Source organism: Leptonotus elevatus, chromosome 7 (assembly GCF_054856555.1).
Source record: "Leptonotus elevatus isolate MCC_2025b chromosome 7, RoL_Lele_1.0, whole genome shotgun sequence".
Classification (NCBI taxonomy): Eukaryota; Metazoa; Chordata; class Actinopteri; order Syngnathiformes; family Syngnathidae; genus Leptonotus; species Leptonotus elevatus.
In genome coordinates, this window is record NC_141245.1 from 19,936,613 (window position 1) to 19,954,374 (window position 17,762).

General features: G+C 43.2%; 1 protein-coding gene across 4 annotated transcripts in view; it reads left to right on the plus strand.

Annotated features, from left to right (window-relative positions):
• ncam1b (neural cell adhesion molecule 1b) overlaps positions 1–17,295 on the plus strand; it is a 68,587-nt gene extending 51,292 nt beyond the window's left edge. For 3 of the 4 annotated variants that reach the window (XM_086081493.1, XM_086081494.1, XM_086081495.1), the window contains 9 exons: positions 460–556; positions 634–804; positions 1,149–1,277; positions 4,293–4,417; positions 5,557–5,737; positions 8,745–8,943; positions 10,500–10,616; positions 11,237–12,133; positions 14,645–17,295. In XM_086081493.1, the coding sequence (XP_085937619.1) occupies positions 460–556; positions 634–804; positions 1,149–1,277; positions 4,293–4,417; positions 5,557–5,737; positions 8,745–8,943; positions 10,500–10,616; positions 11,237–12,133; positions 14,645–14,762 (2,034 nt within the window). In that variant the 3' untranslated portion in view covers positions 14,763–17,295. Of the gene's footprint in view, positions 1–459; positions 557–633; positions 805–1,148; positions 1,278–2,012; positions 2,046–2,729; positions 2,733–4,292; positions 4,418–5,556; positions 5,738–8,744; positions 8,944–10,499; positions 10,617–11,236; positions 12,134–14,644 lie in introns of all 4 variants that reach the window. The other variant, XM_086081496.1, reaches the window with a different exon arrangement.
• The last annotated feature ends 467 nt before the right edge of the window (positions 17,296–17,762 follow it).

Genomic DNA, 17,762 nt, shown 5'->3' on the forward strand with positions numbered 1-17,762 from the left:
GATAAATGCTGGGAACGTGCAAAGACTTTAGAGTACTTAATTGTGGAGCTGTAGCATTATTTAATTAATTAAGCGGTCTTGCAGTTTTAAGTTGCCCGGATGCCATAAGTTGCAGCCCAGTGTTGTTATTTTTATTCTCAAACAACGGCGATAGTCCCGGACGGCTGTTAGCTTGGGAGCTAGCATCTCTTGTTGTAACATGGAAAGCCCCACGACGACACGGCGGGATATATTTCAGCCACCGGAGGCATTGAGCGGATATATTTTCATGGCTCATGTATAGGCATACAAAACTTGCTTAGATGAAGTAGCAATTTTGAAGCCTTCATTTTTATACTTGCTGATGCAATTCAAATTTGACAGGGTTTGGTCTAGTACTCGAGCAAAAAACATGACAACAAACACTGAGCACAGTTTCACTATATATGGGATGAGCAATTGTAATTTGCCCCTCTGTAGGTGACGCCGGCATCTGAGAACGACTTTGGGAGTTACAACTGCACTGCTTCCAACGAGATGGGCACCGAGGCCAAAGAGTTTGTCCTCATTCAAGCCGGTCAGTCTCAAGAAAGGAAAAAAATCCAATCTCGTTTGCACTTCTCACCTCACTTCCTGTCCTCCATTTCACCACAGAGGTGCCATCATCTCCGTTCATCAATGAGGTGTCACCTTTCTCCACCACCGCGCTGGTTGAGTTCGAGGAGCCCGAGTCCACCGGTGGCGTCCCCGTGCTCAAGTATAAAGCAGCGTGGAGGATGCAAGGCAGAGGCAGCTGGTCGCAGAGAATCTACGAGCTCAAAGATGGTATGATGAAGTGGATTTTTCCTCCCGCCCCATCTGGCCGCATATAGAATTAGCAGGTGTTGTTGCTGTTTTTCCTTTGGTTTGTTCTCTCTTGTCTCTCTGCCTGCCGTCTTGTCCACGCCCGGTCTGGTGGCGTTCCAAATAAATTCAGACACAAAAAAACGATGTCATAAAATGTATAAAACCTTGAAACTGATCAATATGAACTGAACTGGCATGGTAGGCTTCAACTCAGTCAACATCTAAAGGGGTTTGGTGCATTCTTATTACAACCATTAGATATTTCTACTCTGAGACCAACATTTACTTTCTACCCTGCTGACCATGAACTTTGACACCGTTAGGCTCCATGGGCGAGGTGACCATAACAGACCTGAGGCCAGACACCCCCTATGAAGTCAAGATGTCTGCCATCAACGGGAAGGGGGAAGGCGAAAGCTGCCCCGTGGAGATCTTCAAGACGGAGCCAGTCCGTAAGTTCCTCACATGACAAACATCGACCTGACAAATGGGCATATACCGTTTACTGTTTAGACTAAGACTTGGACAAACATCAAAACCCAGCTGTCAAACAGCTGTTAGTCACTGCAATGTTGCAAAGTAAAGAAATGACAAACATGAAACAATCATTCCTTCGCATGCTTATTTGTGAATGGCGTTACCGCCTTTGCAAAAAAATAAAAAACACACACACCTTCATCACAGCTAAAGGTCATCATGGTTATTGTTGCTCCAATAAACTCTCTGCTCCCGCCAGCCCCTTTTCATCACCACTTTGTAGACACAACTACACTCCATTTTGAATTAACATTTGCATTTCATTAGGCTCACACAATAAATGTGACTTGGTCCACATCAATTACACCACAAGAAGAAATGCACTGTGAATATAGAGACGGTTATTTAGCTATTAGCACCCTCTGGTGGCAGGAGAAGACATGGAACCAAACAGTTGACTCATCAAGTCAAGTCTGCAATTAAGGGTCATTTTGCTTTAGGCATTTTAAATGCTTACTAAAGCCAAATTGACAAGTGTTTTCCTTAACATTTTCAAATGAGGTGAATAGTGCATGCGTAACATTAGGTTATATTTCAAGTGTTTTTCATGAGAAGCGTAACTCAACCTCATCTTGACCTTGACTGCCTCATTAAGTTAAATAGGAAGTACAGATGATTAATTGCCATTGTGTGTTTTTCCTTGTCTTAAGATGACGATTTTGGTTTATTCTCAGGAGACACAGGTTTGTTCTGTAGTCCGGATGATTAGAGTAGCTTGTGCAGATTCGTTTCTATCAAATGTACACATTAGTTTTTGGTAGACGTAGTTTTAAAGCCCCCTTTTACAACGTGGATGCCGCATACGTGTTACAGGCTCACACTCGCAGCCAATACGTAATTGTGTACGTCTGACTTGGCAATGACATCATCCAATTACCTGATCGGGGATGCGGCGTTGCCATGTGAAAGTACATCGTTGCAACAAATTCCCGCCTGGATAAATGCCTTTTGTGGGATCTTTTTGTAAAAGGAGGCTGCGTTGACGTAGAATGATTTATTGCACCCCCCCCATCCCAAACGTTATCTGACCGTCCAATTAGCAGTGTGTGAATTACTAAACGTCATAGTAATGAATTAAAACAAACGTTCCATTTCTAAAGGCAAACGTCACTCTTCTGGGTTCAGCTTTGTGCCGTCGACTGTTTGGATTGTTCCCCTCAGCAGTGACTCATCAGTTGCTCCTTTTCACACACGCTCGAGACCCATCCTACCCTCTGATGCCCCCTTCCAGACTTTTAGCATGCTAGTCATGTGTCCTATGCTCTATTCCGTTCCTCCCTCCCTTACATGTGCAATTCACGTGACTGTTATTCTTCTTGCATGGCATCGTGACGACCCCCCGCCCCAACCCCCCCTGCGCTCTGCAGAAGGTAAACTTGACGTTGAGACTGATTGCTTTAATCGGCGAACGGCGCTATTAAACGCCGCATTAATTGCTGCATTAATTGCTTCTAAGCGGACACGCAGCAAAGTTGGAACTAAACGCCATTAATCAATCGAGTAGGCGTCCGTCGTCTTGGCGGGATTAATGAGAGCCAGAGCCGGTTACCTTGGCGATGTTTATCAGCGTGGCTTGAATTGTTATTGAGAGGCAGCTACCTGTGGGTTGCACCGCTATTAATCTCATGTGGAGGAAATGTTGCAGCGGAATTGTCCAAAGTCAAACAATGTTCTCATATCAAAACTAGTTTTTAAAAGTTCATATTTTGTCCAGAATTAATTTGATAATGTCATTATTTTTCATGTACAATTAACACTTTTAAAAACAAGTTTTTTCACCGAAGATGACATCACCTGTGGTAAGGAAGTAGCGACCAATCGTGGTTCACCTGTTTTCTGCGTTTGGTGCAAACTGAACCGTGATTGGTTGTTACCTACTTCCTCAGCACAGGTGATGTCATCTTCAGTCGAAAGCACGTGGAAAAAATTGTTCGTGAAAAATAATGAAGTTTTTTTTTTCAATTATAGGCAAAATATTAACTTTTTACTGCAGAAAATGGCTCAATGAGTCAAGTATCCTTTAAAAACCTCAATTTACCGCACTAGTTATATTATAACAATCTCTTCCTTAGTTGTACAAACATATAAAATGCAAATAAAGTGAATCCATTCTCTCCTTACAGACACACATTGGAGAGGATATCATTTTGGGCTCATTCCACTATAATTAAATGCTCTCTCTACAAAAAACACACCTCCCTTTTCCACAGTTTGCTCTGGTTCTCAATCAGAAGCTTTTAGTATTCATGCCGAGAGCGCTTCCTAACAAACTCATTGCCTCTCTGCATTGTTGCCTCACCGTCACATGCAGCTTGGACCGAGTGTGAATATAAAGTCTAACCACAGCTTCTTCTATTTGTCGTCTTTTAACTCTGATGACAAACTTTTTTTTTTTTGCAAGCTTGTTAGTAACCCGAGTGCTGCATTTAACCTTTGTTATCGAATTCTTGACGCGCACTGAGGCCGAGTAGCATAAACATGTCATCCAGTGCTAATTTGTTGTGCTGTAAACATTGCAGTCAATGAGAAAAAAAGCTCTGGAGGCTTGGAATGCGGGTGTGTATGTGTGTGTGTGTGTGGGGGGGGGGGGGGGGGGGTCCTTATATCAGTCAGTCATCTGGTTCTGTTTGAGTGCCACTCAGACTGAATTAGATGAGCACGCACCCGTGTGTCATTTAGTAATGAGTGTGACTCCACCATCTGGAGGCAAAGCTTCTAAGGAAGGGCCAATGACCTGAAAAAAAAAAAACGGGGAAAAAAAAACGACAACAACAAAGAGAGCGAAACGCTTTGTAAAACTTTCCACCTTCATCTCAACTTCTAAAGGCGAGACGCTTCCCCTTCCTCAATAACCCAACTCGCTGGTCCGGGATGTTTTTTTTCTTTCAGTGAAATGTTGATAAAAAACCGCTGTTGCTCCCTGCCTGTAGGAAATCCGAGTCCTCCCAAACTGGAAGGGGCACTTCAGCCAATAGGCAACTCCCTGAAAGTCAGCTGGATCAAGCAGGATGACGGCGGATTGCCCATCCTCCATTACCTCGTCCGCTTCAAACCGGTGAGTAAGGAGGCAAGGGGAGTTTTGTGGATATCAAGCAAGTCTTAACCACAAATCAGTACAAATGTCAGGAAGTGGCAAGTGAGGAAAATATGAAGTTGCTTGCACATAGAACACCTTTTTGGGAACACCAACAAGATAGTGGAGTGTTACTTGAAACCCTTTAACTCTTATTTGAAATCTTTACAAATCTTACAACCTTAACGCCAGCTTCAAAGCCTGAGTTTGGCAACAAAACCCTAATTGAACTCATTCAAACCCAAAAACGTCTAAATATGTTTAAAAAAATAAATCATTTTCCTTCACTCCTAAAAACGTATTTATATGTTTTTCTTTCATGTTTATTTTTTTTATGCTAACGGTCAGCTAATTAGCAAGCTGTGCATGAAGCCTGATCATGATCCCCAGCTGTGTTGGCTAAGGGAGAAATGGAAAACATGCTGGATAGGGGTACTCGAGGACCGCATTTGAGAACCAGTGTGCAACTTCTCATCTGAAGAGGTGGCTTAAAGCAATGGCAGTTATTACAAAAAACGGCCATCAGGTGGCAACAGAGTATAAGAGATCAGCCAGGGCCATGTTGCAACAAGCTCTTTTTGCCAGCGTTTTCAACTGGTTTGTGAATAAGGATGAAACTTAGCTATATTCTAATGCTAATTGCTGTAAAACAAACAACAAATACTTTTTTTTCTGATGAAAGAGGAGACTCCAGTCTTTCTTTTGGTAGGTTCCATGTTTTTATAGCAATAGAACAAAATATTCTGTGGCCCTTGCAAAACCAGTCAAAATCCAGTAAAACAGCCGGGAGCGAAGGGGGTTGTTTTAGTAGAAATAGCTGGGAGTGAGTGAGTTAAAATCCTAACCCTGCCTTGAAACCCAAATTTGAAACTTTTAACCATGGTTAAATTTCCTAACCCAGGCTTTAAAGCCTATTTTCAAACCCTAACCTTGTAATCAATCGATAATTTGAGACCCTATCCTTTCAATTTTAAAACCAAACCATGGATTGAAACCCCAACTCTGATCCAAAAGCCTAATTTGAAATCCCCAACCCAAGATTGAAAATCATAACCCTAAATTGAAACTCCAATCTGAATCCCTAAACTTGGCTTCAACCACAAACGTGCGTGTGCCTTTAGATTCAGTCGGCGCAGTGGAAACCCGAAATCCGCATGCCCAGCGACAGCGACTACGTGATCCTGAGCGGGCTGGAGTGGGACACGGAGTACGACATCTCGGTGGTGGCCGAGAACCAGAAGGGCAAGTCGCAGCGGGCGAGCATGTCCATCAGGACGTCGGTCCAGCCGGCCGTCATGCCAGGTAGGGCTTCCTTACGTCGTAACCCGCCCACTCGCTCGCGCTTTAACACCGCAACTAAACACAAGCGCACCGAGAAGCACCACTAAAAGCTCACCTTCTATTTTTGCCCTGAAAGGTAAAAATGACGACTCAATAAATCTACGGGGCCGGAAAAAATCGATTTCCTCTGACAGCGGCCAGGATAAAAAAATGCTTTTCCGGCAGAATTCTCCCCACTGCAAGCTTTGACAGCCGTCGCTAAATGAGCTTGAGTTTGCTCCTGCACAAGTGGGCCAGGCTACTTAACCCCCCCCCCCTCTCAATAACCCGCACCATCTTCAGTCTAACGGTGGAAGGAGGGCAGATAGTTTGTGCTAATTAACAGCTGACTAATCAGCTAACTGAAGCTTGTCCGTGCCCCCCGACGCCATCTTTTCCATTCATCAGTCATTTTCCCGCTTTGTGCTTTTCACTTCAATTTGTTGCTCCCCCCCCCTTCTTTTCTTTGATGTTTTCACCTTTTGTTTTTTTCAAACGACATGTTTTCACTTTCTCTCTCCCTCTGTTCCCCCCATCCCTTCTCTTTTTCTCCCCTCATCCTCCTTTTTTTCTCCCCCCCCCCTCCACCGTTCCTGATCTCCGGCACCGCTTCCGGACATTGTCATCACAGCCACTCAGGGCTCGCCGTCCGTCACGTGCTGTGTGGTCTCGCTCATCCTGTCCGTCATCACCGCATTGCTGCTCTCGTAGTTTTGGCGGCGGCTTCCCGTAAAACCGCGCGAGAGCGGCCCGGCTGTCTCTGCGCACACTTTTCAACAACAACAAAAACAAAAAAAACTGTGACAGACGTGTGTATGTGTGTGAGTGCATGGTGTGGTCTTCGCAACAGAACTGAACCAAAGGCAGGGGGGACCCCCCCCCCTTCCAAAACACCCCCCCCCCCACCCTGCTCATGTTGGCAGTGAAGCGCCGCGTGTTCGACAACATAGATGAGTGACAGTTGGCAGCAACAAACTAGAGCAGCTTCTCCACAACTAGTGTTTTTATTACTATTAAAAAAACGGAGTGACTGCTCAACTGTATTGCTCACTGAAGTGTGCTGTATATTATGGAAAGAGCAACTTAACCTTTACGCCAACAAAAACAGCTAACAGCAAAGAGCCTAATTATATAGGAATCGTGTACATGATGTATTACAATGAGTTGTGCTTTAACGTGACATTTCTCCTGCATGTCAAAGTGTTTGGGAATACCTAACCATGTTTTCTACAATGTTAACTTAAGGGTGCTTATTTTTTTTCACACCGAGCTGCACACCTGTCTTAAGAGCGTCATTTATGTTCAAACAGTATTTTGCTTCAGTGTTTGCTTCATCCTTTGTTCAGCCAAGGCACATCTTTGAAATTAGATTATTTTTTTCTGAGTATATATTCTGAAATATGTAACGATATCAACTTTATTTACATTTATATAAACATGCTTACACAGTTACTACATTTACACGCAGTCAGTAAAACCTGAATATTGACAATATTCGGGTTTTAAAGGACACGCACAAAAACCTGAATATGTTGTTATTTGGGTCCAAATATGACCCCTGGATTTCCCTTTTTCGAACCCGAATATTTGGTCACATAAATGCGATCGTCGTACCTCGAAATTCTGGTTTTTCTTCCGTGCATGCTCTAGTCTGAAGGCATACAGTACACTCTTGGTTTTAAGAACAGGAAGTTCTTGTATGTGCCGCCATCTTATGTTGCCACTCGCTTAAGGGGCCTAACTTGAATACGTTGATTTCTCTGTCGCATGTTCACATTATTTTCTGTCTCAATGGTGAAAATGCCACAGTGTGTATATATTAGGGATGCACCATAATATCAGTGGCAGATAATTATGAGCAATTATCGACCAATTTGACGTCATACAGATAAACCAGAAATAAAATAAATATAGTCATGCCACGTTGGTCCATCTGTTGTGTTTATGGCCAACTCCTCAACCCCTCCCCTCTCCTACGGTAGTGTCGCATATTTGTGATGTCATAATGTGGGCTTTTTTACTGTGTCTCCCCCCCAAATGTACCCTCACAGTTTTTTGTTGCATTTTTTAAAACACGACTGTTTTGTTTTGGTAACCTCAAAAAGAGTTACTGGTTGTCTTTGAAGCAGAGATATCCATAAAATTCAGCTTCATGGTGCTTTTACACGTTTCAATGTATTTGTACATGTTAGACTTATAGTAGGACTCGAAAGTATATTTGTATTAGAGTTAATTTTGCAAACAATTATCGCCTTAGTTATTGAATATCGACATTGGCGCTCTCCAAATTATTGGTTTATCGGTAAACGGTTGAAAATAGCATTATTGTGCATCCCTAGTATTTATACACATAAATGCACATAGAAAAGTCCGGAAACAGACAAGCAGAGGTAAACAAACTGATGTGTGGCGCAGAACATGCCTTTTTGGAGTGAGGAGGAAACCAACGGCTATTCAAATTGCCATGTGTGCGGGAGTAACTTAAGTTATCCTGAATGTTTCACAATCCGTAACTTTGACCGAAACCTGAATATTGACGGCATGTAAATGTAGTCAGTGTGTGCGTACCATCAACATGTGGATAAAGACGTTAATTATGTCGATTTTGCCATGAAGTGGGAGAGCCTGTCACTATGCATCAATGGCAACCAAGATACTTCATGAATGAACAAATATTTTTGGGGGCCAATTATCACTGTATGATGTCTTACGGCAGTGGTTGGGAATCACCGTTTACATTAACGCGACTGTAAACAAAATGTCTGAGATAAACATTTGAAGATCTCATATCTTAACACCAAATAAACACATTATGTCGAATACTTGCGACTGAGAGCTATTTTGCATCCCCGCGTGTTATATAAAACACTGCATCAGCAGCAGGTGAGTCGCTTCTTCTTTGAAACAATTTGCAGATCGATGGATCTATTTATGGGCTAACCCCGTTGCGTGCTCCCCACTGTGGTGTCGTTACCGTTGTCTGTGTCAGATTTGGACGAAGAGGCGGCGTTCCCCGCGGGCATCATGCTGTGGGCGGGCATCCTGGTGGTAGCGTTCGTCCTGCTGCTCCTGGCCGTGGACGTCACGTGCTACTTTGTCAACAAGTGCGGCCTCATCATGTGTCTGTGCGGCAAGTCGGCCTCCGGCACCAAAGGCAAAGACCTGGAGGAGGGCAAGGCAGCATTCATGTAGGTGGCCGACACACATTTGCAATCTCGGTGAATGAAAACTTCCAGACATTTTTAAATTTAGTCTTAGTTTTAGTACAGCATCAATCACGCTTGTGTTTTTTTAAAAATCATTTTTACTATAGTTAGTCACACTCATCGCGTTTTTATTTAGTCCATTTTTAGTCAACTATAAATCTAGCATTTTAGTCTTTATTTTAATCCAAGAAAACATGATTGTATTTGTGTAGTCTTAGTCAACAAAAACTGTCAACGTTTTAGTCAGGACAATCATTTTACCCCTGTATATATTTTTTGTCAGCAAATGAAAAACAACTTCACACACACAATTACTACTTTGGCTCCATGCTACAAGATAGTAAATTAACCATCATTAGTTAGCGGTCGGAGTAACATTGTTGGAACATTATAGCCGTTACTTTTCACCATGAATCCACCTCCTGTCTGTCCCATGTGTTTGTTCATGTTGCACTGGCTAGCTGCAGATTTGAAAATGGGATGTGTCACTGTCACGAGTGTCACATGACAGTTTCACCGTGACAGATTAGCAGAGACGGGATTTTACAAAATCCTATAATTTTCGTCTCGTTTTTGTTCATGAACTAAAAATGCCCATTGATTTTAGTCCAGTTTTAGAAGTACATTTTCGTCTCGTCTTCATTAGTCGCCGAAAATGCATTCTGATTTAGTCCCATTTAGTTGACAAAATTATTTTTGTGTAGTTTTCGTTGACGAAATTAACACTAACTACTCCTGTGTGCCCAGTAAAAGTTCATGTCATAAGTGTGTCATTTACAATCATTTGAAACTCAACCTTCTTGTTGATTTCATATGAAGTATCTCTTAACAGATTCATTAAAACCTGCCAATGTGACTTTAATTAATTCTTCTTTTTTTTATTACTCAAGCTGGTACTGGATTTTCACATTCTTGTTTTATGAAGTTGTGTTCTTGTGCTGCCCCCAAGTGGCCATTCTATATATAAAATAAAATAAATAAAATAATACATATCACAGCACACCAAACAACAATGTTGCGAGAAGCAGAAATACTTGAAAAATTGATGATCTCGTCTCAATCTACTCAACAATTGCTTTAGTGTATAACCTGGGTACGAAACTGATATAACCGCAAGAAGCCAGAACTTACTCGGTTGTATGAAGAACAGTTACGTACATTATTTAATTGCACCTTCTACCGTCTAATAGAAGTGGATTTAACTGCATATCACTATATGCATACTTATACAATAAACAATAATTTAAGCGAATTATTATTTTTTTAATCCCCAAAGGGTTTATGTTGCCTCTGTTTTAATTAGAAAGAAATATGCTTTGAAACAATCTACAAACGTTCATCATGTCCGTCTAAATACTGAAAAGTGCGTCCATGTAAATGACGGACGTGGTTACATCCCATTCAAATGATCAATGGCCAATCATGTACTTTGTATGCAAATGAGTGTGCATCTGCTTTTGCATATTTGTGACCAAGGACAACATCCAATAGTTATCCATTCCATGTAAGTCGCTCTATTGACGTGTATGTGTCCACAGGAAAGACGAGTCCAAAGAGCCCATCGTGGAAGTCCGAACGGAGGATGAGTGCACAGCCAATCACAACGCAGCAGGCCCGACGGAACCCAACGAAACCACGCCCCTCACAGAGCCAGAGTGAGTAGAACTGACAGCCGCACAGACTATTTTTTTTTTCTCCTTCATTTGCTGCTCTTAAACATTCTTATCAGCTGTTGTACTTTGCACTCCACTTCCAAGAATCCACGTTGATCCCCCTCACCAGGACAAAATTTGACCCGCTTTCATGCGCTTCTTTCGGACAAGTTCTGGTCATTCTTGAGTGGAGTCCACTGAGAGTGTGTGGTTTGTTTACTGTGTGATCAGAACCAATGTTGAAGCAGTACCAGTAAAAGACACGCAAAGACAAAGTAAAGCTTACATGACATTGTCACTGGTACTGTTTAAAGGTGGCTCGTTCTGCGTGGTAGTTCTCTGCTGGACTTCCAGCCTTGCCAGTCAGTACTCGTCCAAGTCGCTGTGTGTATGGGATGCAACCCCGCCCCTTTAATGTCCACTCACAGCATGACTTTTTGTTTCTCCTTAATAATAGTTGCTTTTTTTCTTTCTTTTTTTTTGTCGTCGTCCTCCACTTTAGCTGCTTTGTGTCGTTTGTGAGGCCCGACTAATCCTCTCGCATGCCGCTCGGTGCCACCCTTCCCGTGTCACAGTCACCCTGGTGTCTAGTTTGTGTGTCTGTTCTCTCCCTGCTCTCTCAGGCTGGCGGCTTTCACTGCTGCCCTGGCACTGGACACGCTCTCCTCTGACACGGCCACGCCCACCATTGACCCCGCTCAGGACAGCCCCTCTAGCCAGACCACCACGCTCACGTGTAGCCTGTCCACCCCGGCCAACGACCCCTCGCCCACACCCATCGCCGCGCCGGCACCCAGCCCGGAGACGAGCGCCGCACCGCCGACTCCGCCCGTGTGCGGGGCGGCCGTCGAGGCGAAGATGGCGCCGCTAGTCCAGCAGAGGGGAGCCGAGTGGGCGGCGGACGAAGAGGAGAAGAAAAGCCCGCCGACCACCCCCGAACGGACTCAAAAACCCGGGACGCCCGTCCCGCCCAAACGGAGGCATTCGCCGAAACTTGCCGCGCTAAAGGCTAAAGCTAGCCCGCCCGTCTCTCCTTTGGCCACGGAGCCTCCTCTTACACCAGACCCCAAGAAAGCAGCTCCCAGCCCGCCGCTCGTTCCCAAAGACCCCGATTCCAACTGCACCTCCGACAAGCCCGCCCAGCCGTCCTACTCTCACTACCCCTACCCGAACCCCTCGCCTACAGCCATCCGGGGCGCTCCTAACGCCCCGGATGCTGAAGAATCCCCTCTGATCCGAGACATCCCTACCCCCGTGTCCCCCTCCCCTGCTAACGACCTCCTGGCATCACCAGCGCACATGTACGACTTGCTCGCCCGCGACATGGGCCTCAATAACGCCACGTTCGACTTAGAGCTGAGTAACGGCACGGAGAGACCCTCGGCCATCCCCGACGATCTCATTAGCTTAGAGAGCCCGCCCTCTGCCCCTTCTCTGCCCAATGGAGACGCAGCAGACCTCCCCCTCTCAGTGGACGCGTCAGAGACTCTGGCCAAGACCGCTCCTCCTGTCAACGATGAGTACGGCTCCCTCTAGAGGTTTATCTGTGTGTGTGCGTGTGTATGTGCGAGTGAGTAACTTGTGCGTTCATTCATTCACCACCACATGTTGCCATCGACCACACGTTTGGTAACGAGTCTCGTTAACGAGGCTGCTGTGAAGTTGATGCTGACTGCGGAGTGAGGTTGTGATCTTACGTATTGCTCGCGTCGGGCGCAATCCTCGCATCTCAAAAAAACATTCAGGAAACACAAAGACACGATTTGTTTGTTGAAGTGTTAAACACTAAAAGAGTTGTCAACGTATGAAAACAAGTGACCGATTGTGTAGAATAGTGTACAAAATGGGAAATTGATCACATTTGGACACAGGAGGTTTCAGCCCGACGCCAGCGATGCACGAGTTCAAATGAGCACAAAGGAAGCCTCTTTCAGACGTCACAATCATAGACAATTTTCTCACATAATATCGTGCTTAAGCACGCATGCAGATACAGTGTAGCGTGTCGCAAGTTAGCGTTATCATTTTAAAATTTTAATTAAAAAAAATAAAAAAATAAAGAAGAAAAGATTATTCATTGTTGATTTTCCCACAGAGGCAATTAAGTCATCCTCATTTGCTTCCCCAAACCCCAATCAGTCATTTTGGTTAGATATGGACCGATTGGCGCTGATGTTGGGCATTTTGACACATTTCGGTATCAGCCTTCTTTTTAAAATCTTATAAAAAGGTAAATATAAAACCATTTTAATTTCAGTGAACTATTTATTTACATTGTCAGTTAACTTTATACGAGATGCTTCTGACTCTGGGAAGCTTCTGAACCATTTGTTTTTGTTCAATATTAAAACAAAGAAATGTAAATGTTTAAGATTTCAGGTATTATTAAATTTTGGGGGAAAAAATATTTACTGCAGAAAACTAGAGAGTTTCCATTTAACTTTTTAAGACGTACTGATAACCTTGGGCGCTCCTTCAGAATTTTGTTAGAAATTTAAAAGGATGCATATTGTCTAAGATTAAAAAAAAAGAAAAGATTTTGAATACATTGTTCAATAAACATGCTTCAAGACATTACAACAGAGTCGAGATTGGCATTTGTATTTAAAAAAAAAAATTGACGCTAAAATACCGCCCTCCAATTTACTGAAAATGAATATTGTCTCCAAATATCAGTTATCAGCCTCGTTGACTACTCATAATCGGTATCGGCCCTGACAAACCATATCGGTCTATCTCTAATTTTGGTACGCACAGCTGTTCTGCTTGGCATGAGCTTATGCCAAATATCTGGTTAACACGGTGGCTTAGTGCAAGTCGTTAAATGTGAGCTGACGGGTAGCAGAAGTGGCAAATCCAAGTCCAGAAAGTTCAAACCCTGCCACAGTTTGACTTTAGCCTGCCTCCACGTGCTACGGGAAAGACGGACATTACCACTCGGAAATTGTTCCGTCATGTGCTTTTGTTGTTGTAGCAGGAAAAATACACATGGCAGCTGACGTCGCCTTTGCTCGTAAAAGCCAACAATTACAGCAAATAATGAGTTGTGAAGAACAGAACATTGAATTGTGTACGCTGCATATTTTGTGTCGATTCTAAAGCAACCTGCTAGCGGACGATAACGTCCTCATAAAAGTGTTACTATTTCTTGCCATTCACGAATCCTCCGGCACTCTCCGCCATGTTAAAATTTGAAAAGTTCAATTTTCTACTCAACATGTGTTATTTACCATCATTTGGATACCACGGTTAGCTTGCTTGCTAGCTCCCATGGTGCCCGTTTACTTGCTAGGGAGCTAGCTTGCTAGCATCAAGGGCTAAAGCCAAACTGCGGCAGGGTTTTGACTTTCTGGACTTGGATTTGCCACCTCTGACGGGTCGTGTAACACACATTTACTCAAATATGGTATGGCAAGCAACATGCTTGGGACAGTAAGTCAAACTTGAATATCAGTGCAAAAATAATAACAACACTTTCAACATACCTCCTTGACAATGCTATGGTAACGTTAAGCTTTTCCACAAATGACAGCTTCATTGATTGTAGATTGTTCTACATGTCTTTTATATACATCGAATAATGAACCAATATAAATAATAATTTTCATATTAATTCACTGGGCTTGGACCATTTTGTACGGCGCGCCTGATGATGGATGCGAATCAAATAGCACGAAAAGAATGACGTTCGTCGTCTGAAAGAGGCTTGATGTAAAAAAAAAAAAAAAAACGGCGTCTCCACCGTCAAGAGAGAAAAAATGCCGTGCGCTATCCTGGCTTCCGTTGTCGTTCTAACGTTTTTGTTGACGTGCTTTTGGTTGAGGGAGGCCCGAGTGATCCCGGGGTCGCGACCTGTCCCTGACTGTTGTAAATGGTGGTGAAGGAATATGTAAGCAGACCGTGCCAGCGCACGGGATCTTCTTACATATGCGTCGACGACGTCATTTTCCGGTTCAGTGTTCACCCGCGTCACGTTTGAACATTTCTAACTTGGACTTTTCCTTTTGTTTTCTCCCTCCGACCCATTTCAGGAGCATTTTTTCAGACGGGAAAGGAAAACTGGAGGAGGAGCTGTCCAACGCCCTGACGGAGACGCCCGGCGAACGCAACAGTGTCATACAGACAAAAACCACGCAGAGCAAAGCATGAAAGGAAAAAAATATGAAAAAACGCCATCGTAAACATTGTGCAGCTGCGGGAATTTTAATTTCCAGTGCCCTTAAGTACACACAATCAAACGCACACACAAACAAAACACACACTTGTCTGGCACGCACTTTCACCCGAGGAGTTTATCTTGCAGTCACCAGATTTGTATTTTTTTTAATTTTATTTAACAGGACTATATCGAGACTCACCCAAGCATTCGATTATCATGAGAACTTAAAAAGAAAAAAAAAGAAAAATCTTAGCAGTCTTCATTTTGTCTTGTGCGCGCGCCATTCTTTTGTTTTGCCGCGCCCGCGTCTCGTTAGCTTGTTTGTGCATGTTTGGCCTGCAGATGGTTGCTTAAAGCTTTATGGTTCTGCTTCACCAATTCGAACACACACACACACACACACACACAGATGTCACTGGATCGGTACCGTTTGGCAATCACACGCACCGTCACTGCCACACCAGCGTTTGTTCAACAGGCAAACTCGTAAAACAGAGAACAGCGAAATCTCAATACGATTAATTTGGGTCGTCTCTACCCGCACGAAGCAAAAAAAAAAAAAGAACGTTTTTTTGGGGTACTATTTAAAAACTACAAAGACTTCCATCCCTGCCTGCAAGCTTGTGCACTGTGCCTGTGTGCGTGCGTGCGTGCGTGTCAGTAGAACGTCCTGTCATCGGTTTCTATGATAATCTGCTTTGTCGTGAGAGATCTAGCGTCTTGTTTTTATATATATATATATATATGTATAAATATGATACTGTATATTAAAATGTACTATTATTAATGTTAGAAGAAGAAAGGTGTGCTCAATGGACTAACATGGTCATGATAATAATAACAACAACAGGTGTAGTGTTATTAAAGCGTCGGGCCTCACACACACACACACACACACACACACACACACACACACACACACACACACACACACACACACACACACACACAGCATCAAGTCTTATCAGTGGTTGTCGTGAAGGAAGGCATGAAATCATAGCTACTAACGAGCAGGCACGTTGTTTGGGACGTCGATCGCTCATTTTCGCTTCATGAGTGTTGTTATCGCCCGTTTGCTTTGTTTTCTCCTTCAAGTGTCCTGTAATGTGCTTTAACCCCCCCCCCCCCTACTCATTCCTCCTTGTCTTTTGTACAAACTGCTCGTCAGGAAGCAGGGTGGTCACAAGCTCTTTTCTAAGACAGCAAATGCAACGACCAGTACTTGAAAGCCAACTGGGAGGATCGTATTTCGTCAAAATAATTAAATGCCTCCCGTTTTGCATTACAAAAGAGAGAGAGAAAAACATTTGAACTCTATTGCTAACCAAAGCAGCAGCACCTACCGAGGCACCAAAACAGCCTGTAATGAATGAAAGGGGCGGAGTGCAACACATTATGAATGGCTTCTTCAATGCCTAGCGTCCGAGGACACTGACAAGTCAATGGACACCAATTTGGGGAAAAATAAACACCTCCCTGAAATAAACGTCACTTCTTCATCGCATCTATGAATTACAAGTATGGAGACTTGCAGTGTTTCCTGCCTTTTATGACCAAATTAGCACTGTAGTACGCCGACTTGGGATCACTCATCCACTTGAGAGAGAGAAAAAAGCCTCCCTCAAATAAATACCCCCCCCCCCCATCAATAAGAAAAGTAGTCGATTTTAAGATGCTATTGTTCACACAGCCTTAAAGGAATCTAATTTGTGAGCCCATCTGAACTCTGCGGCTAACCAAAATAGCAGCACCTGCCTAGATGTTGTCTCTCCAACCTTTTTAAGATAATAAGTAAAGGCCTCCCTCAAATAAACACCTGTTTTCATAGCAGGAAGAAATATGGTAAATAAAATTAGAATGGTCTTGTTCACAGATTTCTAAGCGTCAACTGCAGAACCCATATGAACTCTATTGCTAACCAAAACGGCAGCACCGACCAAGGCACCTAGAACAAAAATAAAACCCTCAAATTTAAATTTAAAAAAGTAATAATAATAAAATTAATTACCTCTGATTATCTTTTTATTGATGCCGTCGTTCCCAGATTAAAGAATTGACCCCATATGAACTCTTGCTACTCGCTAACCGAGACAGCAGCACCTGTCGAAATACCAAAAACAATGCCAAATTAATTAATGCAGTGCAACACCTGAATGGTTGCTTAAATGATTAGTCAACTCTGACAAGTCTATGCACATCAATTTCGGAAAAATAAAAACCTCGCTGACATAAGCATTCCTTTCAAATGAAACGGCCTTTTTCATATTTAGTTTCATGTTCTGATTTCACTTCCGAGAATGAGAACAAATAAAATGTCACCCCAAATAAACACCCTGGCGGTTACTTATTTGAGGAACTACAGTCCATTCAAAGAAAACCCCTCAACTGTTCTCATACTCTTTCCGGACCACCTTGCTTCCTCGTTTCGATCTCACGGGGTGGAACAACTCGGTAAATATCTGCTGTGTACAGTCTTGAGTGCTAACCCATTTTCGAAATAAAAACATTTGTTTCTCAATCTCACTTGGTCCAGACCCGTTTTGTGATCTATTCCTTTAATGAAGAAAAAAATTAAAAATAAAATGCTTGTAATGGCGCAAGTTGGCCACCAGATGGTAGCAGAGGCGCGCGCTGAAAGGCTGCGAGCTCAAGTTTTGCTTGGTCATGGATGGACGACTGTATGGTCAACACGCCCACTGTGCAAACAGGTTGTACTGGCCGGGAAATTCCGTAATGTACTTGCTCTAATGGTAAACACTTGTTGCATAATGTTTGTTGGTTACACAAAAAAATTAAGTAAATAGCTCCAGAGTCTGATATAATAACACTCCCTCCCTTGGCCAAAGCTTGGATGTTTCCCTAATGAGTCATGAAGCCGCAAAACTGTTGCTCACAGTCTGTCGTTTAGTCCCCTCTTAAACACATGTTCTACTCAACTAAATTAAAAACAAATCGTGTTCTGTGCTTGTTGTTTCGGGGGTGACAGTCAG